Genomic DNA, 26,360 nt, shown 5'->3' on the forward strand with positions numbered 1-26,360 from the left:
TGAATGATAGCCTTGCAGTATAAGGTATTCTTGGCTACAGATTTTTCCCGTTCAACATGTTGGATATATCATACCACTCTCTCATGGCCTGCCAATTTTCTGTTAAGTGTTCTGCCTAGTTTCTTTTTAAGTTAAGGACTTCTTTTGTCTTGATGCTTTTAAGGGTTTTTTTTCTTTATTGCTATATTTTTCAATTTATTTACAATATTATCTTGGAGTTGGCCTGCTTGTCTTGATTTTGGTGGGATTTCTCTGTGCCTTGTGTATCTGGATATCTGTTTCCATCCCCAGATTAGGGAAGTATTTAGCTCTTATTTATGCACATAAATTTTCTGCCCCCCTTTTCTCTCTCTTCTTCTGGAACTCCTGTAATATGAATGTTATTATGTTTGATGCTGTCACTGAGTTCCCTGTGTCTATTCTTGTGTTCCATAACTATTTCTCTCTTTTGTTCAGCTTCATTATTTTCCATCTTATCTTCTATATCACTTATTTATTCCTCTGCTTTTTCCATCCTTGTATTCATTGCATCAAGCTGTTTACAATCTCAGTTTATTGCATTCTTCATTTTTAATTCTTTTTAACTCTTTAATCACTGTGGTAAGGGTCTCCCTGAAGTCTTTATTCTTTTCTCAATCCTAGTGAGTATCCTTATGATTCTTGCTTTAAATTTTCCATTAGGCATGTTACTTATATCTAATTCACTTAGATCTCTGGCTGTGACCTTATCTGTTCTTTCATTTAAGATGAACTCCTTTATCTTTTTATTTTATCAGTCTCTGCCTTCTTCTCTGTGTTAGAAATGCCAGTTATGTTTCCTGCTCCTAAGAGTAAGGGCTTTATGAAGAAGTCATGTAGTGTCCAGAGACTGGCATTTCAGACAATGTCCCTGGTATGTGGTGTGTGCCTTCTGCTGTTTTGGTTGCTCTGTCCTTCAGGCTAGTTGTCTGCAGAGGTTCTACTTGTCTACAGTGCACAGTATTTGGTCCTTGGGCAGAATGTGATGAGTTTTAACTGGTTGTGCCCTTGTTTTTTGATAAATGAGACCTAACCTCTACTAGAACTGAAGCCCTGCAGAACTCTCTGGTTGAGAGATGTGATGTGGACAGGGGTTTCTGCTGGTCTTCTGGGGAAGGGGCCCACTGTGCTGAGCCTGAGGGAAGCTTGATTGAGGAGTCCCACCAGAGTACAGTGGTTTGAGAATTAGTGTGAGCAAGTTAGGGAATAAGTGGGAGCTCTGTGCTACTTCCACAGGTGGCTCTTTGTTTATGCTGAACGGCAAGGGAGGAAAATGGCACAGGCCAGCTCCTTTGTCCCTGGAAAGGCATTTCCATGAAGCCTACCTCTCAGAGACTCTCTCAAAGTGTAAATAATCTCCTCCTGTATGCCCCAGGCATTCTTCACATTGCTGCTTCTACTCCATATGCCCTCAAGTTGTTTGCCTGCCTTATCTCCAGGAGTAAGGCAGTGCCCACAGGACTCTATCACAACCAAGCCTTCCAACCTTTAAAATTCCAGGCTTTAAGCCCCACTGGTTCCAAGAACTCATGAAAATCAGCACCTCTCATTTTCCCAGCCTATGGCTTAGAGAAACATTCCCCTTGTGCATTCCCTTGTGTGCTCCTTTCTGTCTCCTCCATATATGCATCCTTGGCTCCTTCCCCCCACAGAAGCTGCAATCTATTTCTCCCCCAAACCATGCCTCTGCACTTCCTACCTTCTCTGATGTGGCTTCTCTCTCTCTCTCTTTAGTTGTACAGTTTGTTCTGTCTTCAGGTTGATTTCTGGGGTATGTAGAATGATTTGATAGTTATCTAGTTGTGTTTGTGGGATGAGTTAAGCCTATGCTTCTCCTACTACTCCATCATCCTCTCCTGGGAAAATATTTAACTCTTATGTATAGCTTAAGTATACACACACACACACACACACACACGTATGTACATGTATTATATACATGTATGTATACATGCATGTGTGTATATACATATATGCGTACATGTACACGCATGTGCATGTATGTATATACATGTATTCATATATGTGTGTATATGTATATAGATATACATGTATATACGTACATGCATATACATACACGTATGTATGTGCATCTATGAATATATATACATATGTATACAAGTATATTCATATATACATGTGTGTGTATATATTAATATTTGTGATTTTGGATTTAACAACGTATTCTTAGATATGACACTAAAGCATAAGCTAAAAAAGAAAAAATGGGAAAATGGAACAAGGGACATTTTCAAATTTTAAAACTCTCGTACAAGAAAGATCCTATCAATAAATTTAAAATATAAGCCACATAATGGGAGAAAATCTTTGCATGTCTATAACTGAAAATGATTTAATATAAAGAATATATAAAGAACTCCCAAAACTCAACAAGAAAACAATCCATTTTTTTAAATGGGAAAATGGGGTCAAGTTTCTCTCAGTCCAAGTGGGGTAGGCCTTACCCCCAGAAGACCAGCACAAAACCCTGCCTATAACAAAACTTTTGGGATACAGAAAAAGTAGTTCTGCAAGGGAAGTATATAGTAATACAGGCCCACCACAAAAAGGAAGAAAAACCTCAGATTAATGACTTACCCTTACACCTATAAGGAACCAGAAAAAGAACAAATGAAGCATAAAGCCAGCAGAAGGAGGGAGATAATAAATATTAGACAGAATTTATTGATGATATAGAAACTAAAAATATAATAGAACATATTAATGAAAACAGAAACTGGTTCTTTGAGGTAACAAAATTGATAAAACCTCTAGCCCAACTTTTCAAGAAGAAAAGAAAAACAAATTAGATACCAAATGAGAGAGGAGAAATAGCAACCAATACCACAAATATAAAATCAATCATAAGAAAATATGAAAACTCTGTACCAACAAATTGGAAGAAATGAATAAATTCCAAGAAACATATGAACTATCAAAACTGAAATAGAAAGTAATAGAAAAATTGAACAGATTGATAACCAGCAAAGAAATTGAATCACTAAGCAAAAAATTTCCAACAAACAAAAGTCCAAGGATTGGTGGCTTCACTGATATATTCTATTAAACATTTTTTTAATTGTGTTACATTAGTCACTATGAAATACATCATTAGTTTTGGAGGCAGAGTTCCAAGATTCATTATTTATGTACAACACCCAGTGCTCCATGCAATACATGCCCTCCTTAATACCCACCACCAGGCTCACCCATTACCCCACCCCCATTCCCTCTAAAACCTTCAGTTTGTTTCTCAGAGTCCACAGTCTCTCATGGGTCATTTCCCCCTCTGATTGCCCCCCCTTCACTTTTCCTTTCCTTCTCCTAATGCCCTCCATGTTATCCCTTATGTTCCACAAGTAAGTGAAACCATATGATAATTGACTTTCTCTACTTGATTTATTTCACTCAGCGTAATCTCCAGTCCCATCTATGTTGATGCAAAAGTTGGGTATTCATCCTTTCTGATAGCTGAGTAATATTCCATTGTATATATGGACCACATCTTCTTTATCTATTTGTCTGTTAAAGGGTATCTCAGCTCTTTTCACAGTTTGAATATTGTGGACATTGCTGCTATGAACACTGAGGTGCATATGGCCCTTCTTTTCACTACATCTGTATTTTGGGGTAAATACCCAGTAGTGTCATTGTTGGGTAATAAGGTAGCCTTATTTTTATTTTTTTTGAGGAAACTCCACACTTTTCCAAGGCGCTGCACCAATTTTCATTCCCACCAATGGTGTAAGAGGGTTCCCCTTTCTCCACATCCTCTCCAACTTTTGTTGTTTCCTGCCTTGTTAATCTTTGCCATTCTAATTGGTGTAAAGTGGTACCTCAATGTGGTTTTGATTTGAATTTCCCTGATGGACAATGAGGATGAATGATTTTTCATGTGTCTGCTAGCCATTTATATGTCTTCATTGAAGAAGTGTCAGTTCATGTTTTCTGCCCATTTTTTGACATGATTATCTGCTTTGGGGTGTTGAGTTTGAGGAGTTCTTTCAAGATCTTGGATATCAGCCCTTTGTAGTGTCATTTGTGAATATCTTCTCCATTCTATGGGTTGCCTCTTTGTTTTGTTGACTGTTTCCTTTGCTGTGCAGAAGCTTTTAATCTTGATGAAGTCCCAAAAGTTCAATTTCATTTTTGTTTCCTTTGCCTTTGGAGAAGTGTCTTAAAAGAACTTGCTGTGGCCATGTCAAAGAGGTTACTGGCTATGTTCTCCTCTAGGATTCTGATGGATTCCTGCTTCATGTTGAGGTCTTTTATCCATTTCGAGTTTATCTTTGTGTATGGTGTAAGAGAATCATCAAGTTCCAGTCTTCTATACATAGCTGTCCAATTTTCCCAGTGCCATTTATTGAAGAGAGTGTCTTTTTTACACAGGATATTTTTTCCTACTTTGTCAAACATCATTTGACCATAGAGTTGAGGGTCCATATCTGGGCTCTCAACTCTGTTCCACTGGTCTATGTGTCTGTTTTTGTGCCAATACCATGCTATCTTGGTCATCACAGCTTTGTAATAAGCTTGAAATCAGACAACTTGATGCCCCCATCTCTGTTTTCCTTCTTCAGCCTTTCCTTAGCGATTTAGGGTCTTTTCAGATTCCAAAGAAATTTTAGGAGTGTTTGTTTCAGCACTTTGAAAAATGCTGCTGATATTTTGATCATATGGCATTCAAAGTATAGATTGCTCTGGGCAGCAAAGACATTTTAACAATGTTTATTCTTCTGATCCACGAACATGGAATGCTTTTCCATCTTTTTGGGTCTTCTTCAATTTCTTTCAATAGTGTTCTGTAGTTCCACGAGTTTAAAGAACAGTTAACACTTACTCTTCTCAAACCATCTCAACAAACTTAAGGAAGGAAAACTTTCATATTCATTCTATGATACCATCATTATCCTGATACTAAAATCAGATAATAACACTGCAAAAAATAGAACTATGGGGCAATATCCCTGATGAAATAGATGCAAAAATTCTCAAAAATTTACTGGCATACTAAATCCAAAAATACATTAGTAATGTGATAAAAATTTAAAAATAAAATAAAATAAAATTCACCACAATCAAGTGGGACATATTCCTGGATTGGGATGGTGGCTCAATATTCCCAAATTAATCAGCATGATATACCATATTAATAAAAGGAAAAGAAACATATGATCCTTTCAATAGATGCAGAAAAAAGCATTTGACAAAGTACAACATACACTTGTTATAAAACCCTGAAGAAACCCTCAATAAAGGCCATATATAAAAAGTCACATCGTCAGTGGAGAAAACCTGAAACTTTTCCTCTTTGGTCTGGAACAAGACAAGGATGTCCCCTGTAACCACTGTTCTTTAACATAGTACTGGAACTACTAGCCACAAAAACTAGACAATAAAAAGAAATAAAAGACATCCAAATCAGCAAGGGAGAGGGAAAACATTCACTATTTGCAGATGACAAAATAGTATATGCAAAATCCCAAAGGACACCACCAGAAAAGTGCTAGAACTGATACAGAAATTCATTAAAGTTGCAGGATACAAAATCAATGTACAAACATCTGTTGTATCTCTATATATTAATAATGAAGGGGCAGAAACAGAAAGTTAGGAATCTCCTTTGTAATAGCACCAAAAAATAAGATATATGGGCATAAGCATAACCAAAGGTTTGAAACAACTCTACTGTGAAAATTTTAAAACCCTGATAAAAGATTTTGAAGATGACAGAAAGAAATGGAAAGACATTCCATGCTCATGGATCTGAAGAAGAAATATTTTTAAAATGTCTACACCACCCAAAACAATCCACATATTTAATGCAATCCTATCAAAATGTCAACAGCATTTTTCACAGAGCTAGAAAAAAATCTTAAATTTTTTACAGATTGTTTTTCTGAAAAACAATCTGAGGGTTTTGAAGGGGCGGGGGGTGGGAGGTTGGGGGAACCAGGTGGTGGGTATTAGAGAGGGCACGGATTGCATGGAGCACTGGGTGTGGTGCAAAAACAAGGAATACTGTTATGCTGAAAAGAAATAAAAAATTTTAAAAAAAATTTTTACAGAACCACACAGACCCTGAATAACCAAAGCAACCTTGAAAAAGAAAATCAAACCTTGAGGCATCATAATTCCAGACTTCAAGGTATACTACAAAGGTATAGTGATAAAAAAAATTAAGGTACTGACACAAAAATAGACACATAGATAATAGAACAGAATAGAAATCCAGAAACAAACCCACAACTATATGGTAAAGTAATCTTCAACAAAGCATGAAAGAATATCCAATAAAAAAAGACAGTCTTTTCAATAAATGGTGTTGGGAAAACTAGACAGCTGCATGCAAAAGAATAAAATTGGACATTTTCTAACATGATAAACAAAAATAAATTCAAATGGATGAAAGACCCAAATGTGAGTCAGGAAACCATCAAAAATTTACAGAAGAACACGGGCAGTAACCTTTTTTTGACATTGGATGTACCAACTTCTTTCTAGATATGTCACCTGAGGCAAGAGAAACAAAAGCAAAAATAAACTATTGAGGCTTCATCAAAATGAAAAAGCTTCAGCACAGTAAAAGAACATTCAACACAACGAAAAGTCAACCCATGGAATGGGAGAAGATATTTGCCAATGACAAATCTGATAAAGGGTTAGTATCCAAAATCTATAAAGAACTTATAAAATTCAACATCCCAATAAACGTAATCCAGTTAAAACATGGGCAGAAGACATGAATAGACACTTGCCCAAAGAAGACATCCAGATAGCCAACAGACACATGAAAAGAAGCCAACATCACTGATCATAAAGGAAATACAAATCAAAACTATAATAAGATATTAATTCACACCTGTCAAAATGGGTAAAATCAACAGCTCAGGAAACAAAAGGTGCTGGTGAGGATGTGAAGAAAGGGAACTCTCTTGGACTATTGGTGGAAATGCAAACTGGTGCAGCCACTCTGGAAAACAGTATGGAGGTCCTCAAAAAGTTAGAAATAGAACTACCCTGTTATCCAGAAATTGAATTACTAGATATTTACCCAAAGAATACAAAAAATGCTAATTCGAAGAGATACATGAACCCCAATGTTTATAACAGCCTTATCTACAATAGCCAATTTGTGGAAACAGCCTAAGTGTCCATTGACTGATGAATGGATGAAGAAGGTGTGATATGTAATATTGCTCAGCCATTGTTTGCAAAGGCATAGATGGAACTAGAGAGTATTAAGATAAGCGAAATCAGTCAGTGAGATAAAGACAAACACCATATGATTCCATTCATATGTAGAATCTAAGAAATAAAACAAAGGGGAAGAGAGAGAGAGAGAGAGAGAGGCAATCCACCACACAGACTCTAAAGAGAACAAAGTGATATTTATCAAAGAGGTGGGTGGGGGAATGGGTTAAATAGGTAGTAGAGATTAAGGAGTTCACTTGTGATGAACACTAGGTATCATATGGAAGTGCTGAATCACTATATTGTATACATGAAACTAATGTTACACCACATGTGAACTAACTGGAATTTAAATAAAAACTTATAAAAATAGATAACACTCACATTGTTAAAATCAGAAATGTGAGGATATTACTAAAATGTTTATAGAACTAAAAGAATATAAAAGGGTACTATGAATAATTTCATGCCAAAAAATTGAATAGACAAATATATAGAAACACACAACCTACCAAGACTGGATCAAGAAGAAATAGAAAATTTCAGTATACCTATAATAGTAAGGAAATTGAGTCATTGATTTAAAACCCACCTTAAGGGGCACCTGGGTAGCTCAGTGGGTTAAGCCGCTGCCTTTGGCTCGGGTCATGATCTCAGGGTCCTGGGATCGAGTCCCGCATTGGGCTCTCTGCTCAGCAGGGAGCCTGCTTCCTCTCTCTCTCTCTCTCTGCCTGCCTCTCTGCCTACTTGTGATCTCTCTCTGTCAAATAAATAAATAAAAATTAAAAAAAAAACCCACCTTAATAAGAATAGCCTTGGGGGGCGCCTGGGTGGCTCAGTGGGTTAAAGCCTCCGCCTTCGGCTCAGGTCATGATCCCAGGGGGTCCTGGGATCGAGTCCCCTGTCGGGCTCTCTGCTCAGTGGGGAGCCTGCTTCCCCCCCCCCTCTCTGCCTGCCTCTCTGCCTACTTGTGATCTCTGTCTGTCAAATAAATAAATAAAATCTTAAAAAAAAATAAGAATAGCCTTGGGACATATCACTTCACTGCATAATTCTACTAAAGATTTCAAGAAAAATTAACATCAATTATTCTCAAATTCTTTGAAAAAATTAATCAAAAAATTGAAAAGAAATGCACACTCCCTAACCCATTCCATGAGACCAGCATTAATCTGATACCAAACTCTTCCTAGTATACCTGAAGACAATTCCTCCACCAAATCTTGGGTTTATCCAGTGCAGAGCTACTTTTTCCACAGAACCAGATCCAAACTGCCACTCCATTATTAACACCCTGTCTCCAGAAAAGTATACAACTCTCCATCTGCAATCTTCTACATGGTCATGCCCATCTTTGATCCTCTTTATTACTACAGTCAGGCTTCTATTCTTATTTCACCACACAGGATTTTTCCTCATTTTTTTCCAAAAGGCCCCTAATACTTCAAACACTTCAGAATCCCGGTCTTCAATACAGTCAAACACCTCTGCCAGCTCCAAGCACAACAGTGCCCCACCTCATTATCATTACAGGCAAGTCTTTGGCCAACCCCATCTACATTGACTCCTTCCTATTACCATAGACAACCTCTAGTTAGTCCCACCCCCACTAAGGTTTCTTCTGTTCTTTACTGGAAGACTTCTAATTATACCCTTCCAAACTAGGGTTTGTATAAGCAGGCAACTGGACAATTCCACCCACATAAAAGTGCCCCTCTGTTGTCATACCTATATGAGGATTCTTCTCTTCTAGAAGCTCTGTATTCATCTCAGTACATACCAGGGCCTTCCTCATTATGCAGACAGTCCTATGTTCACTCTTGCTGACACCAGGATCTTATTTTTCCATTAAGAGACCTCTCATTAGGCCTGCCCACAACCATGAAGTTTCACCATTTTTAGGCAGTGTATGGACAGCCTTCCCCACATAAGGGTCCTCTTTATCATACAAGCAGACTGCTGGGTAGCCTGCCTATCCTGGCGTCTGTCTCATTTCTATTGGTAGGCCTCCAGTTAGCCCTGCCCACATCATGATGTTTCTCTTCTCCACCGGTCAGTTTGCTCGCGTCACACTCTTCATGGTATAAGATGACGCATGGAGAGCTCCGCCTTACGAGCATGTGTGTTTTTTTGCATTGGCGGATTTTCGGGTTAGAGCCGCCGTAGTAAGTACTTCATTAGGCCGTTTAATGACCAGCTCTGTCACATCAGGGTCCTCCTCATCGCTGCAGGTAAGTTTTTAGTCATCACTACCTACACTGGAGTCCTCTCCTCACTATGGTCAATCTTCCTATTAACCGTAGTTTACCGTAACTTTATACAACTTAATTTTTTTTCACCAACAATTCTGGATTGCATATAGTCTTTTTACAAATAATTTATTATTTGTGAAAGCTGCATGGTATTCCTTTTTTTTTGGGGGGGGCACTGTGTTTAGTTCACTTATTTCCATATTAATAGGCATTTAGCTATTTTTCAGATTTCCAAGCAGTATTATGAGGAAAATCCTCTTAAATGTTTCCTTAAGCATACTTACAAATATTTTCTAGGATACACATGTAGAAGTAAAAAATGCTGAATCTTAAGGTAGTCAGATTGTAACTTTTTTTAATTTTTGTTTTTTTTATTTATTTTTTATTTTCAGCATAACAGTATTTATTTTTGCACCACACCCAGTGCTCCATACAATCCGTGCCCTCTCTAATACCCACCACCTGGTACTCCGACTCCCCCCACCCCCCCCCACCCCCATCCCTTCAAAACCCTCATATTGTTTTTCAGAGTCCATAGTCTCTCATGGTTCACCTCCCCTTCCAATTTTCCCCAACTCCCTTCTCCTCTCTATCTCCCTATGTCCTCCATGATATATGTTATGCATAACAGATTGTAACTTTTAATAAACACAGACAAATTGCTCTTTAAAAGAGCTGCACCAATTTACACTCCCGGTAGTGGGTGAGTGTTTCCTACCCTTCTTATCAAAGCTTGAAGTTACTGTTTCTTAATTTTTTGTCAAAATGATGGGATTAGTATTCCATGATTGATTCACTTTTCCCACATTATAAACACAATACTCCTCCCTTTTAGAAAATAATTCTGTTTTCTTTTTTCCTTTTGCATAGTTTTAAACAAACAAACAAACAAAAAACTACATGTCTTTGAATCTATATATTTAAAATAGTATTGTGTTGCAGGTTTTAAAACGTCATTTAAATGATGGCATATAGTATATATTCATTTGCAACTTTCTTCTTTCAAAATTATACTTTTGAAATTAAACCATATTGATCTGTGTAGCTTTGGTACAAAATGCTAATATGAGAATAATCTATTAGAATGATTATATCCCAATTTATGTATATATATTTTTACTCTACTATTGTTTTATGTTTCAAACAAAAAAAAATAGAATTTTCAGGTAGTGTTTCAACTATCTTCAAATTTACTAGATATTATTAATCTAATAGTTTGCAACATCTTATTTTTGTTTTAATTTACATTTCTCTGATTACTAGTGAAGTTTGACTTTTATTTATAATAGTGTGTGTGTGTGTGTGTGTGTGCGTGTGTTGTGAGTTTAAAATTTTTATGTAATCTGTTTTTTTGTATTTCTAAGAAGCTCTTCCCCACTCCAAGTACATAAACATATTTATTCCTCTGGATTTTCTTTTTAAAAAATTTCAGATTGTATTTTCACATTTAGGTTTTTTTAATTCATTCAACTGATATTTTTGATCATCTATTTTAAGCCCAGCACTCTTCTAGAGGCTCTTCATTGAAAACAGGCAAACAAACTCAGACAACAAATCTCTGACTTTATTACCTGAGGAGGCAGACAAAAATAAGATAAATAATAGAATTATATAGCATGTTAAGGAGTGATAAATGTTAAGGAGAAAAAGAATAGAGTAATGAAGATGGGGTTTGTTTCTGGACTCTTATATTCTGTGGCCTTTTTTAAAAATTTTTTTTAATTTTCAGCATAACAGTATTACTTGTTTTTGCACCACACCCAGTGCTCCATGCAATCCGTGCCCTCTCTAATACCCACCACCTGGTTCCCCCAACCTCCCACCACCCCCACGCTTCAAACCCCTCTGATTGTTTTTCAGAGTCCATAGTCTCTCATGGTTCACCTCCCCTTCCAATTTCCCCCAACTTCCTTATCTCTAACTCCCCTTGTCCTCCATGCTATTTGTTATGCTCCACAAATAAGTGAAAACATGATAATTGACTCTTTCTGCTTGACTTATTTCACTCAGCATACTCCCTCTTTTTTTTTTTAATTTTTTATTTTTTATAAACATATATTTTTATCCCCAGGGGTACAGGTCTGTGAATCACCAGGTTTACACTTCACAGCACTCACCAAAGCACATACCCTCCCCAATGTCCATAATCCCACCCCCTTCTCCCAAACCCCCTCCCCCAGCAACCCTCAGTTTGTTTTGTGAGATTAAGAGTCACTTATGGTTTGTCTCCCTCCCAATCCCATCTTGTTTCATTGATTCTTCCTCTTTTAATAATAGTCTTAACTTACTGTAGCTTTGTAATAATTAGTATCTGGTAAGACAAATCTCCTCACTGATTTTCTTTATTGTGTCTTGGGTTTTCCAGGGCTTTTGCTCTTCCCTTAATATGAAGATTAACCTGAAAAGTTGCTTTTTTTTTAACAATCCTTTGGAGATTTTGACTGGAATGACACTAATTTTTAGAGTAAATTGCAGAATATTAACATTTTTATAATGCTGAGCCATCCAATATGTAATGTAAATATGGTATATCTCTTGATTTTATCTTATGTCTTCTAATAAGATTTATTCCTTTTGTTGGTTTTTCTACTTTCATTTGTGGAAAAAATAGTCTATAATATGATTTACTTGTCAACAAAATTGTTCATTTACAGCTACAAATTCCATTCTAAATACTACTTAACTGTATCTCACAAGTTTCAGAATATAGTGTTTTTGTTACTGTTTGGGTTTGAATATGTTGTAATCTTCATTCTGAATTCTTATTTAACTAAAGAGATTTTAAGGAGTAATTTTTGAAGTTTCTAAGCAATATTTTACTTTATTATTATTTTCCATATTTCATGGCTAAAAATACTGTGATCAGAGAACAGATTATTTAAAAATTTTGAGACTTTTTCATGACCTACTGTGTGGTAAATTTTTGTAAATTCTTGAAATGAATGTATATTTTCTATTTTGGGGGTGAAGAGTTATCTCTCTATATATATAGGTTTATCTTTTATGCTTGTATTGCTCAAAGCTTTTGTCCTTATTATTTTTTCTTCCTCATTTATTTATGATGGAGGGGTTATAATTCTCCATTTTGTTTGTGTAGTATCTCTATTATTGGTGCTTTTTATTCTTTTGATTCTGTTTTCTCTAATATTAAGTTTGCCAGACCAACTTTTTTATTTTGGCATTACCAGTTTTTTTGTTGTGTTTCAATATTTTCATGTGGTTTTGTTTTAGGTATAGTTCTTATAAATAATGTATAACTGGATCACAAAAGAAAACTATTATGACAATCTTAACTTCATTAGGTGGGATTAATTTGTTTATAATTATTATGTTTATTGATGTATTTTGACTAATTTCTACTCTTTTTTGTTTTGGGTTAACATCAGCTTTCTGGCTTCTGTGTCACATTACTTCTACTGATTTGAATGCTATATACTATATTTATATTCTTATTATTTGTCCTTAAATATTTTAGATATATACATAAGTATAAAATTGTCAAAGAAAGTCTGCAGTCATTCAATAGTTCTATCCTCCGAACTACGGCAAATGCTTTAGTAAGCATGAACGACCCAGTGTACCCTTTATTATTTTTGGATAGAATTTTAGTTTTCCCTTTGAAACACAAAAATCAGTTATAATTTTATAGTCATAATAAACATAGTTTATCAGTTGCTTTGCTCATCATTGGTTCCCTTTTTTCCCTATATTTTCTCTCTGGCTTCATTTCCTTTACCAAAATATATGGCTAACATATATGGTAAATATATGGTAATGACATTACATAGGTGATTAACTCTGAGGAAAGAAAATGTCTTTATTTTTTCCTCACACTTGATTAGTTGGGTACAAAGATCCAGGTTGGGTTTTACTTCAACATGTGGAAATATTTCTAGCATTCATTATTGCTGGCTTCCAGTCTAGCTGACCTTCCTTCAGAAGGAAGCACTTTTGGGATGCCTGGGTTGCTCAGTTGGTTAAGCATCTGCCTTCAGCTCAGGTCATGATACTAGGGTCCTGGGATGGAGTCCCGCATTGAGCTCCTTGCTCAGCAGGAAACCTAGTTCTTCCTCTGCTTGCCGCTCCTTCTCCTTGTGCATGCTCTCTCTCTCTCTCTCTGACAAGTAAATAATATCTTTTAAAAAAGACAAACCATAAGTGACTCTTAATCTCACAAAACAAACTGAGGGTTGCTGGGGAGAGGGGGTTCGGGAGAAGGGGGTGGGATTATGGACATTGGGGAGGGTATGTGCTTTGGTGAGTGCTGTGAAGTGTAAACCTGGTGATTCACAGACCTGTACCCCTGGGGATAAAAATATATGTTTATAAAAAATAAAAAATTAATTAAAAAAAGGAAGCATTTTTATAGTAGCTCTTAAGATTATTGCTTTATCATTATTATTATTATTTTTTTGAGAGCAAGAGAGAGACAGCACATAAGCAGGATGGGGGAAGGGCAGGAAGAGAGGGACAAGGAGACTACCTGCTGAGCAGGGAACCTGACATGGGGCTCTATCCCAGGACCCTGGAATTATGACCTAAGCTGAAAGCAGGTGCTTAAGTGACTGAGCCATGCAAGTGCCCCTATTATCATCATTATTATTATTGTATAATTGTTTTTATATAAAGTATGGGTACAAGTAATTTATGATGATAGAAAACAGAAAGTAGTTGCAAGGGTGAGTAAAGATTGACAGTAAAAAGGATGAGAAGAACCTCTGTGGTGACAGAAATATTCCACATCTTGTTTTGTATAGTGGTTATGTGGGTGTATAAAATTGCCAAAATTCATCAAATTGAATATATATGTTCTATGCATTTTAATGTCTGTAAATTATTTCTTAATTAAGACAAAGAAACTTTGAGGGGTGCCTGGGTGGCTCAGTCGTTTAAGTGTCTGTCTCCGGCTCAGGTCATTGTCTCCAGGTCCTAGGATCGAGCCCCACATCAGGCTCCCTGCTTAGCAGGGAGTCTGCTTCTCTCTCTTTCCCTCTGCCCCTCCCCCCTGCTCATTCTCTCTCTCTTTCTCTCAAACAAATAAATAAAAATTCTAAAACTAAGAAAAATTAAAAAAAGAAAAACTTAGAGAATGCTTCAGAAGCTTCTGGTAAACTTCCTGCAAGGCGCTCTCAGCACCCTTTGAGGCAGAGCTGATTGCTCAACCATCACACTGTGCATCACAATGAAGGGTTAGGATTACTTGAGAAGAATGAAACATATCATATGAATCTGCATCTTCTCCAAATTTCACACTTAGGTTTGACTCAAACTGGGCTATACTCTCCATTGTTGTTCATTTTTTAAGTAAACCATTGGTTCCGTGTCTTCACTCTGGGTTTATCTAAGCCAAAGTCTTAGTGTCAGCAATTAACCTACTCCCAACACAGCTTGTATGAACATCAGTATCTATGGCTTTCTCACTGCTACAGGGCAGTGGGAACTAATTCTCTTCCCTTTAGCTACATACACACACTTCTGAAGTCTAGCTATGGAACAAAGCTTGATCATTTTTGTGGAATATTGTTTCCTTTTCATCTCTACAGAATATAGCAGGTTCGTTTGTTTTTTGAGAGGAAGATTTTTAGAGTATATTGTGTGCTTTTTTTTTTTTTTTGAGAGACAGAGAATGCAAGTGTGTGTTTGAAGGAGCACGGTGGGGAGGAGCAGAGGGAGACAGAGGGAAACAATTTTAAGCATGCTCCACCATGAACATGGAGCCTGACACGGGGCTTCATCTCACAACCCTGAAATCATGACCTGAGCCAAAAACAAGGGCCGATGCTCAACCAACTGAGCCACCGAGGTCCCCCTCATTGCGTACATTTTGAATATGTTGACTCTTTATCTCTTTGAGTATCCTAAACATACTTGCTTTCCAGATAGTTCCATAATATTATTACTATTTGGAGTGAATTAATGATTTGGTTGTTAATTGTTCTTGTTATTAAATTTCTTCATGAATTTTAAGATTTTAGTTTTCAGCTTAATTTGAATGAAACATTTCTGTTCCCTGAATCTCATCTACCTTTGTCCATTAATCTACTTCCTCATCCCTATTAAGAGGTTTTTTAGTTGCTTCCTCCCAGCCCTCCAGGCTTCAATCCACTATTAGATCTCAGAATGGCAGTTTTGAGTTCCTACCTTGTGGTGTTACTGAGGATACCAAAAATCCAGGAGATCCAATAGAACCAGTTACCATAGCTAGTGAATAGTATGACTCAGCATCTGGTTGCAAGATTTTATGTGACTTTCCTCTTTCTCAGACCTGCAGTTTGCCAGGGTTTGGCAGTTACATTTTTTAGCTTCTTTTTACAAGCAGAGTTAGCCCCACTCTAGTCCTTGACTTTAGGTCTAGTGTCCCCCAAGGAAACCAAATGCCTGACTTCCATTTCCCACTTAATAATCTAGAGCCCAACAGGCCAATGGCTTCAGTCCCACTCATTATTTTTTATTTCTATTCTAATGAGATATTTTTCTTGTATTTGAGCCTAACGATATTTCTTGGTCTCTCTCTCTCTCTATGTAATTCTATTCATTAGTTTTTATATGTTTGAAGCAAAGAGGAGGGGATTATCAAAGTTTGTGAAATCATTGTGCTATGTTGACCTGGCTACAAAATATGTCTAAAAAAAAAAAAAACATATGTTGGTGTGACTTGTCCTTCTCAGAATAACAAAAAACAGCTGAGTTTGTATAAAACAGGTACTGTACCTAGGATCCTGCCTCTAATCTCTCTGTAGTCTGTATGTGTTTGACAAGTCACATAATCCTTATTATAAAAGAACAGCTTCTTTGCATTAGGCTGTGGGTTAGAGGATTTAGCTGTCTTGACAAGGTTTTCATTTCTTTTTATGTTTTATTTTGTCTTGTAGAAAGTGCTCTTCCTTTTCCCAGGCACTTGAGGTTGAACCCTTGGAAAGGAAAACAAGCAGTAAGTGAAATTCAAAGTGTCTAATAATACTTTGAAGAAAGTATTCTAAATAAAGAGATGTTTTGTTCCCACAAGTTCAGAACTCTCAAAGCTTTGAAGTAAAGACTCAAAGATTTGTTGGATTGAGGTTTTTTTTTTTTTTAATTTCTTTTCAGTGTAACAGAATTCATTGTTTTTGCACCACACCCAGTGCTCCACGCAATCCGTGCCCTCCTTAATACCCACCACCTGCCTCCCCCAACCTCCCACCCCCCCTTCAAAACTCTCAGATTGTTTTTCAGAGTCCATAGTCTCTCATGGTTCATCTCCCCTTCCAATTTCCCTCAACTCCCTTCTCTCCATCTCCCCATATCCTCCATGTTGTTTCTTATGCTCCACAAATATGTGAAACCATATGATAATTGACTCTCTCTGCTTGACTTATTTCACTCAGCATAATCTCTTCCAGTCCCGTCCATGTTGATACAAAAGTTGGGTATTCATCCTTTCTGATGGAGGCATAATACTCCACAGTGTATTTGGACCACATCTTCTTTATCCTTTTGTCCGTTGAAGGGCATCTTGGTTCTTTACACAGTTTGGCAACCGAGGCCATTGCTGCTATAAACATTGGGGTACAGATGGCCCTTCTTCTCACTACATCTGTATCTTTGGGGTAAATACCCAGTAGTGCAATTGCAGGGTCATAGGGAAGTTCTATTTTTAATTTCTTGAGGAATCTCCACACTGTTTTCCAAAGTGGCTGCACCAACTTGCATTCCCACCAACAGTGTAAGAGGGTTCCCCTTTCTCCACATCCTCTCCCACACACGTTGTTTCCTGTCTTGCTAATTTTGGCCAGATTGAGGTGTTTTGAGCTCAGATTGCGGCTCCCAAACTAGTAGTTAGAAACCAAATTCATGATTGCTTAATTAAGTAAGCATTCCATGAATAGTCATTAAAATAAATCCTATTTGTTTTCCAGTATGATTTCTGTGTGATATATTCATGTTTAGGAGCCATGTTCCCCTTAAAAAGAATAACATAAACAAAAGCATATATTTATGGAACATATTGTGTATCAGATATTAAAACCAGGTCTTCATATACATTATACATTTATTAATGATATACATTGTTTCATTTGATATTCTCAATAACTTGTTCAGCTAGATTATTTTTTAATTATACCACTTTATAGGTGAAGAAACTGAAGTAAGGTGTAGCAGAGATAGGTTGATAAGACAAATGACAGTGACTTATTTCAAAAGCCTACTACAGTTTGCTGTTGGAACAAGTCCAGCTACTTTAAACTTAAAATGTCCAAACTTGAACTCTGGTTTTTGGTTCATGTGAGATCAGGGAAGAGGTCTATAGGAGCTTAAAAAGACAATCTAATTGTTGGAAAGAGAAGCCAAGGAAAGTAGTGTTAAAATAATAAAATCTTTCATAGATTCTTTAGCATCTAATGGCTTTTCTGTATGAAGAAAAATATTTGCTATTGGTTTTGTTTACTGCTCAATTTTGTTAAATTAAAATAGCTAATAAGCATAACTTTTAAAATAATTTTTATTGACCATTTGAGAATTGCATACCAATTTGATGAATTAAATTTCCTAAAAGTTTTAAACTGTAATTGCAAATTTAATATGGGTTTTTGGAAATACTTCAGACAGCTTGAATAGCATTTGAAGCATACACAAATGCAATGATTACAGATATATTCATGGCCTTACATTTAAGCTAATTCTAAAATATGAACACCAAGTTTTAATTTATTTATTTCTACCCTTATATTTTTCCTTTTTAAGTTGTTACACTTCTTTTGATATCTTACTACAATTTCAGTAATTTTATTATTTTTGCATTTTTTAAGGATATCAATCATATCACCCATTTGAGAGAAAAAGAGAAATACCATTTCAAAGAAGCTGAGGTAACCATATGGGTTATCAATAATTCATTCTTTGGGGGATCATAGCACATAGTTCAATCTTAACATGAGACATTGGCTAAAATCCTTTTAATAATAATGTTTTATTTGTCATTTAATGGCATTTCTGATTCTCTGTCATGCAGTGTTTTTTGGGGGATTAACTTGTCTTTAACAAGATTAATATTTCTTAATTTCTGCATGTTGGCAGTACACATTATCCTGTCTTTTTTCTATATTTATTTAGTTTGCAAATACTACTAAGGTTTATGGTTTTTACTTATATTTTATTATAATTAGTAGGGCTTTATAAATAATTTATTTTCTAGAAGATGAGTGATTGAGTCTTCCTAGGTAGTTGTCTTCTTTACACTATATTGTTAACCAACCTGCAAAACCTTATTGGACCTATTTCTGCTTGATTATTATGTTTGGCCATCAGTAATAATCTGTTTTACCAGTTCTTAGGATACATGATTGCTGGCCTATGTGTGGATTTAAAAAAAAAAAAAAGTTACTCTCTCTAAGAAACTGTGATTGTGGGCACATGGCAACTGGATAGGTCCTCTGTACAAATTAGAAAGAGGCCCTTCCTATGGATTAATATATCCCCAGGACCAGGGTGCATGGTTTAGAAAACAGCTCAAGCAGCATATAACTATATGCAGTAGCCATTGGTGTGGTACCTGTTTTTCTGGAAACACATATGGCTTACTCATTGTTTCTTATACATTCTTTCCTGATTACCTTCCAACAGAAATAAGTACATATCTATCCTTCATAAGTAAACATTGACTTAAAATGAAAAAAAAAATCCATGCACATTTTGTTTCCTATGTAAAAATAAGAAAACTTACATATCCTATGGCATTTGCTCCTTTTTTGTTACAATTACCTTTTAAAAGAATTTGAGGTACCATTATGTATTCATAGCTCTTTACTGACTAAACCACTATCAATTAATCAAAATATATATGTGTCAAAAATTCACAATTTGATACCAGGAGCCTCTTGAATTTGGCTTTCCATCCTGTTAACACTGGCCCCGACATTCTTAAAAACATTTTTGTTTGTAACAAGAGCATTTATTTATTAGATGTATCTGATTTTTTTTCCTGTCCCAAAACATGTTATCAACTACTCCCCTTACCAGTCCTTCTAGTAGAGACCATTCTGGGCATCGGAATGGTTTTGGAAATCGATGGCACACAAAAGTGCTACTTCTGATGCTGATGTTGGCTCATTAGTGTGTGTGTCTATGTGTAAAAGAAAGAGAGAACAAGCATGAGCAAACACACTGGAAAATATATTTCTAAAGTTATTATGAGTTCCCTCCACTTTTTTCAACTTATTATGTTATTGTACCTGCTTTGCTTATTAATTGATTTCATCAATCACTAACACTGCCTATTAACACTTGGAATGGGTGGGGGACTGAAAATCAGGATACTCACCCACAAACATAAGTTTAAATATTTTTCCTAAGCGTATGCAAAATTCTCCAGCCTCCTTTTTTAGAGCACACTTAAGAAACAAGTTACCCAAGTATTTGGTTGTCATGTGTTAGATTGTTCTCCATGTCTCTGCTCTTGGGTTACAAATTTTTAAACCTTACCTTACCAATTCCTATGAGGAATACTTCTGATTTCTATTAATTGATATTATTATTAAACTTTGCACGAGCACGTGCACGCGCACGCGCACACACACACACACACACACACACAGAGTGAAAGATCACTCTGGTAGTCTGTATGGAGGATTCTTTTGAATAGAATAAGACAAGACAGCAGGAAAACAATCGTGGGATTAGTTGTCCCCAGTATCTCCTGTTGACACTTGCTGGTTATTTTTCAGGTATATTCATATCTAATGGTTTTTAACAAAATCACATCCTTTTAGATGGGTTTTTTTCAGACTCAAGTGATACATTCCCATTTTGCATTTTTCTAAGAACAGATTTGGGATTAGTTTACTGGAGAGTCAAACTCTGGAGTTTTAAGGAACTTGCACTTCATAGCTTCTTTGGTCCTACTGTCTTCAGAGCTCAGTTCCTGAGGTGACCTGGAGAAAAGAAAGCCAGCTGTTTTCCATAGTAGGATTGAAAATAACATGTTTGAATTCTAGCATGGGGTTCAGACTAATGGAAATCATTTTCTTATAGTTACCACTTTACTCTAAAACTTGGGTTACACATATTGCTGTCTCATTTGTAAAGTATGTTGAATGCCATCAAGAGGCAGTAGGTATAATGAAAGGATCAGAAGATCTGGACTATGGACCTAGCTCTGCTACTTACTTAGGTATATAGTCTTAAATATCCTGTAGATCTTAGTTCCCTTATCTATAATATGGAGTTAATGATACTCACTATGTTATCTTGCAGGGCTGTCATGAGCATCAATTGAGATCTTCTATGTGAAAGTTTTTGTCAAAAAGCACTTTAAAAATGGAATTTTTTAAAAACATTTAAGAACAACTCAGAAATATAATGTGATCTGTACACCTGTTTGCTCCTTCATTAAATGAACCTAGAAAGAATTAAAAGATATGCCAGTCAACTTGTTATGAAAGTCACCTTAGTTGGCACATAATTCAAAATGTGTAGGTCCTCTTGTGAAGACTCCCTGCTTCCAACCAAAGCTCAAGAATTCTACTTTGAACTTTTTTCCTGCTAAAAAGCTCTGTTTAGTTCTCTGTTTTGAGCTTTGTTGTAGAACACTGAGACTTCTCCAAGTTTGACAACCCATCAATGAAGTATCCATTCCCCCTTTTTCTAGTACTTCTAGCAGTCCTCCTGATAAGTTCCCCAGATGACATATACTGGATCAGAAACAGTACCCCAACAATAACTTCGAAAAGTGCCTCATAGACTTCTATCTTTTTAGAAATCTCTCTCTACCTACTTCTCCACTAAAGATGGACGTAAAACTAAAAAATTCTGAATTCTGGTACAGTCTCCATGGCCAGGTCCCAGGGCTGCTGGACTGGGACATGGGGAATGAGTTCTTCTTGCCCTGCACCACAGACCAGTGCCACTTAGCTGAGCAGAACCTTGCCAAATATAGACTCCGAGTAATGGAACCCCCAAATATGTCTCAAGACAGCAGACCCAGTTTGGACAAAGATGGTCCTGACTCTGAACCTAACCTGTGGATGTGGGTAAATCCCAACATCACATGCCCCCTTGGCAGCCAGGAGACCCTAAAGCCTAGTAAGGAAAAGGATGTGACAAGCATGCTTCCTTACCCTCAGCCACTCCCAAAGGAAGAAAAGTCTAACTACTCAAAGGCTGCAGTGATGGAGTCACTGCCAACTTCTTCCAGCAAGAAATCTTCCCCACAGAAGTGGTTCACTTATTCCCCAGGTGACTGGGAGTTCACAGAAGAAAAAACTGAGGAACAAGATGACAAATGCTCTGTGTCTCTTCAATCTCCTAACAAAGGGGAGTGCTTCCAGAACCAGAAGTTATGGCGAGGCAACAGCCAGGAGAGGAGGTCCTGGCCCCGCCCTCCCCTCAATTACAGTCACCTAATAGCCCTAGCATTAAGAAACAGCCCCCCCTGTGGCCTCAATGTGCAAGAGATCTACAATTTCACCCGACACCATTTCCCTTTTTTTTGGACAGCTCCAAATGGCTGGAAAAACACCATCCGCCACAACCTCTGTTTCCTGAGCAGCTTTGAGAAGGCACCAGTCAACCTTCAGGACGGAACCAATGCAAAGCCACGGTCTTGCCTCTGGCGGCTTACTGAGGAGGGACATCGTCGTTTTCAGGAGGAAACTCGTGCCTTAGCCTATGCACGGAGGGAAAGCATCCAACAGTGCATGAGCCAGCCAGATGTGATTACTTCCCTCTTTGGCCTTTGAACTACCACTTCTCCCTTTTTGGAACACTGCCCTCCTTACTGTGTCCACCATTGTTGTGATTGGCCTTCATTAATCCCTAAACCTACCCTACCTGGTTGGTGACAAGACTGTTTAACTGCAGCTACAGGAATAGTATCAAATAAACTGAGAGGTGGGTACACAGGAAGCAGAGCTTAAATCCAGGTGGAGAATAATGGAAAGTTGCATGAGGACATTGGCAGTTGTTATACATTTCAAGCAGAAGCAGGAAATCTTAGGAATAATAGCAGGGAAGTTAAGGAGAGAGGACATATTTCACAAGAAAAGGAATTCTGTTTACTGGAGTGTATACTCACATACAAATGCAAATAGTGGAGTACAAAACATAAAATGTAAGATTGAACCAGGCCTTGAAGAGCCTCAAATGTCATGTGAAGGTATCTGTGCATAAAAAGAAATAGACATGGGGTTTGAAGCCTAGAGGTTCAAGTATCTCTCTTTCACCATTCATCAGATATATCTCTTTTTTTAATGACTGATTTTATCCTTCCGGGCTTCACTTTTCTCTTCCTGACCCTGGACTTCTCAGCCTTGTTCAGTTACCAACCAATTCCAGTACTAACAAATAATTCCAAGCAGTACTTGTAGTTTGTACATTGAAAGCCCTTGAATTGAGCTTGTATCAACCCCAAGCCTTTTGATGACAAAAGTTTTGCTTTCCATTCTTTCATTCATCAAAACTTGACTGAGGAAATACCAAAGTGCACAAGGTCCATCTTAGGCGCTGAAGATAAAAAGTCAGTAGTTTAATTGGAGACAGACATATAACCACATATTTATAATACGACTGTAATAAATGTGCAACACTGTCATGGAAAAGGGGAGATATTTTTCCTGGGAAAGGCATTAAAAAGGAAATATCTTTTGAGTTAGTTTTGAAGAATAAATGGGGATTTTCTGGGCATGTAAGCTGAAGAAAAGAAAGTACACAGGCAACTGTATAAACAAAGTAACTTCAGTGCTTAGAAGAGTGGTAGGAATTTCAGTGCAGTTTAGCTATATTAGGGCCAAGAGTGGCAAGAAATATAGGCAAAAAAGGCTTTTCTGGTACTGCTTAGGTGTTTGGACTTTACCCTGTGGTCTGTTGTGAACCAAAAGCTATCAGTGGTGTTTTACTAAAAAATAAAAACAAAAATGAACGCTTAAATATTTGTTTTTATAATTTCAAAATTCTCTTTAACACTTTTCTATACAGATAAACTTTATTTTATCAGATTTAAGCATAACTTTCTGCCTCTCATGTTAACATATTATTAAATATATATTCAAGATAAAATATATTAGACTATTGAGGTATTTAATTGCAAAACCTTCAATAATGGGGATATAAAAATGCCTTGTAAAACACAAAAGAAATGAATTCAATATATTGTCAAATCATTTTAAAAGTTTACATTTTTTGGTTATTGTATATTACACCACATACAAAACTGTATATTTAAGTTGAATTCCAAAAGAAACATTCAAAGAGTATTCTTCAAAAAAATAATTGTAGATACTATGTCTGTATTATAAGACAAACAAAGTTGAAAACTTACCTTGGAATTAATAAAATATTCTGTCTATAAGTACTCAGCATTTGGTTTTCATGTTTTTCACAAATAACACTTGTCAGCAAAAGAGCCTGTTGTAAAATTCCTAAAACTTTATTACAACCCACATTTCTAGTGTATACAGTATACCTATTTTGCAAATGTTGCACATTTCAGACTTTCTACTTTTAAGTTTTTATTAAAATTCTAGGTAGTGAACATACAGTGTAATATAAGTCTCAGCTATACAACACTTCCATTGATCATCTGGTGCTCATAAACAGGTGCATACCTTAAACCCCATTACCTGTTTAACACATCACCATCCACCTTCCTTTTGGTAACCCTCAGTATGTTCTCTATAATTAAGAGTATGTTTCTTGGTTTGTCTGTCTCTTTTCCTTTTTACTCATTTGTTTCCAAAATTCCACTAATTAGTGAAATCATAATGGTATTTGACTTTCTCTGACTGACATTTTGCTTATCATAATACTCTCTAGCTCTATTCATGTCGTGGTAACTGGCAAGATTTTATTCTTTTCTATAGCTGAATAATATTCCATTTTTTTATATACCACCTCTTCTTTATCCATTCATCAGTCAGTGGACACTTGTTTGTTTCTGTAACTTGGCTATTGTGGAAAAGGTGGCCATAAACATCAGGGTGCATGTAATCCTTTGAATATGAAAAAAAAAGTCCTATTTTTGTATCCTTTGGGTGAATACTTAGTAGTGAAATTGCTGAATCATAGGGTAGTTCTGTTTTTAATATTTTGAGGGACCTCCATACTGTTTTCCAGAGCGAGTGCACCAGTTTGCATTCCCACCAACAGTGTAAGAGGGCTGCCTTTCTCCTCATCCTCACCAATGTCTGTTGTTTTCTGTGTTGATAATTTTAGCCATTCTGACAAGTGTGAGGTGATACCTCATTGTAGGTTTTTTTAAATTAATTAATTAATTTATTTATTTATTTTAAATTTTTTTATTTTTTATAAACATATGTTTTTATCCCCAGGGGTACAGGTGTGTGAATCACCAGGTTTACACACTTCACAGCACTCACCAAAGCACATACCCTCCCCAGTGTCCATAATCCCACCCCCAAGTGACTCCTAATCTCATTGTAGTTTTTATTCATATTTCCCTGATGGTCAGTGATGTCAAGCATCTTTCCAAGTGTCTGTTCACCATCTGAATGTCTTCTTTTGGAAATGTCTATTCACATCTTCTGCCCATTTTTAATTGAATTATTCATTTTTTGGATGTTGAGTTTGATAAGTTCTTTATAGATTTTGAATACTAACACTTTATCAGGTATGTCATTTGTAACTATCTCCTCTCATTCTCTAGGTTGCTTTTTACTTTTGCTGATTATTTCCTTCTCTGTGTAGAATTTTTTTTAGTTTGATGTGGTCCCAGTACTTCATTTTTGCTTTTGTTTTCCTTGTCTCAAGACTATACTTTCAGTTATCATTTCTATAGTTTGTTACTAGAGAAGGGACATATCGATATCAAAGAGGTTACTGCCTGTGTTTTCCTCTAGGATTTTTATGGTTTTTGCCACACACTTCGATCTTTAATACACTTTGAATTTATTTTCGTGTATGGTTCAAGAAAGTGGTTCAGTTGCATTCTTTTGCATGTTGCCATCCAGTTTTCCCAACACTATTTGTTGAAGAAATTTTTTTCTATTGGATATATTTTGTGCTTTGTCAAAGATTAATTGACCATACAGTTGTGGGTTCATTAATGGGTTTTCTGTTGTTTTCCATTGATCTATGTGTCTGTTTCTATGCCAATACCATATTGTTTTGATTACAATTTCTTTGTAATATAAATTCAAGTCCAGAATTGTGATGTCTCCAGTTTGCTTTTTTTTCTCAAGGTGGCTTTGGATATTTGAGGTCTTTTGAGGTTCCATACACAGATTTTGGAACTGTTTGTTCTAGATCTTTGAAAAATGCTGTTGGGATTTTGACAGGGATTGGTATAAATGTTCTTTTGTGTAGTATAGACATTTTAACAATATTTGTTTTTCTAATTCATGAACATGGAATGTTTTCTCATTTCTTTGTGTCCTCTTCAAATTGTTCCATCAGTGCTTTTGGTTTTCGAAGTATAGGTTTTACTTTTTTTTTTTTTTAGGAAGGTATTTTTAAAAAATTTTTAAATTTTTTATTAACATATAATGTATTATTAGCCCCAGGGGTACAGGTCTGTTAATCGCCAGGTTTACACACTTCACAGCTCTCAGCATAGCACATACCTTCCCAAATGTCCATAATCCAACCACACTCTCCCTACCCTCCTCCCCCTGGCAACCCTCAGTTTGTTTTGTGAGATTAAGAGACTAGGAGGGTATTTTTTTATATAATTTTTTATTTTTTTAAATTTCTTACCAGGTTTTACTCCTTTTGTTAGATTTATTCCTAGTATCTTCTTTGCGTGGGTGCAATTGTAAATGGGATAGATTCCTTAATTTCTCTCTCTCCCCCCTGCTTCTTTATTGGTGTATAGAAATGCAACAGATTTCTGTATACAGGTTTTGTATCCTGAGATTTTACTTAATTCATGTATCAGTTCTAGAAACTTTTTGGTGAAGTCATTCAGGT

The 26,360-nt window shown here is 36.3% G+C and overlaps 1 protein-coding gene and 1 long non-coding RNA gene across 3 annotated transcripts in view; both read left to right on the plus strand.

Annotated features, from left to right (window-relative positions):
* LOC116583377 overlaps window positions 1-16,395 on the plus strand; it is a 175,245-nt gene extending 158,850 nt beyond the window's left edge. For both annotated transcript variants that reach the window (XR_004282703.1, XR_004282702.1), the window contains one exon: window positions 16,337-16,395. This is a non-coding gene — a long non-coding RNA (uncharacterized LOC116583377). The remainder of the gene's footprint in view (window positions 1-16,336) is intronic.
* A 4,597-nt stretch (window positions 16,396-20,992) lies between these two features.
* FOXR2 (forkhead box R2) lies at window positions 20,993-23,443 on the plus strand. Its single transcript, XM_032331645.1, has one exon. It carries the CDS (start codon window positions 21,227-21,229, stop codon window positions 22,175-22,177), a length of 951 nt encoding a protein of 316 aa, XP_032187536.1. The 5' UTR covers window positions 20,993-21,226; the 3' UTR covers window positions 22,178-23,443.
* Window positions 23,444-26,360: the final 2,917 nt, after the last annotated feature.

Source organism: Mustela erminea, chromosome X (assembly GCF_009829155.1).
Source record: "Mustela erminea isolate mMusErm1 chromosome X, mMusErm1.Pri, whole genome shotgun sequence".
Lineage (NCBI taxonomy): Eukaryota > Metazoa > Chordata > Mammalia > Carnivora > Mustelidae > Mustela > Mustela erminea.

Coding starts and splice junctions, on each gene's coding strand:
- FOXR2 (XM_032331645.1), top strand. CDS start 21,227: ATGGACGTAAAACTAAAAAATTCTGAATTCTGGTACAGTCTCCATGGC.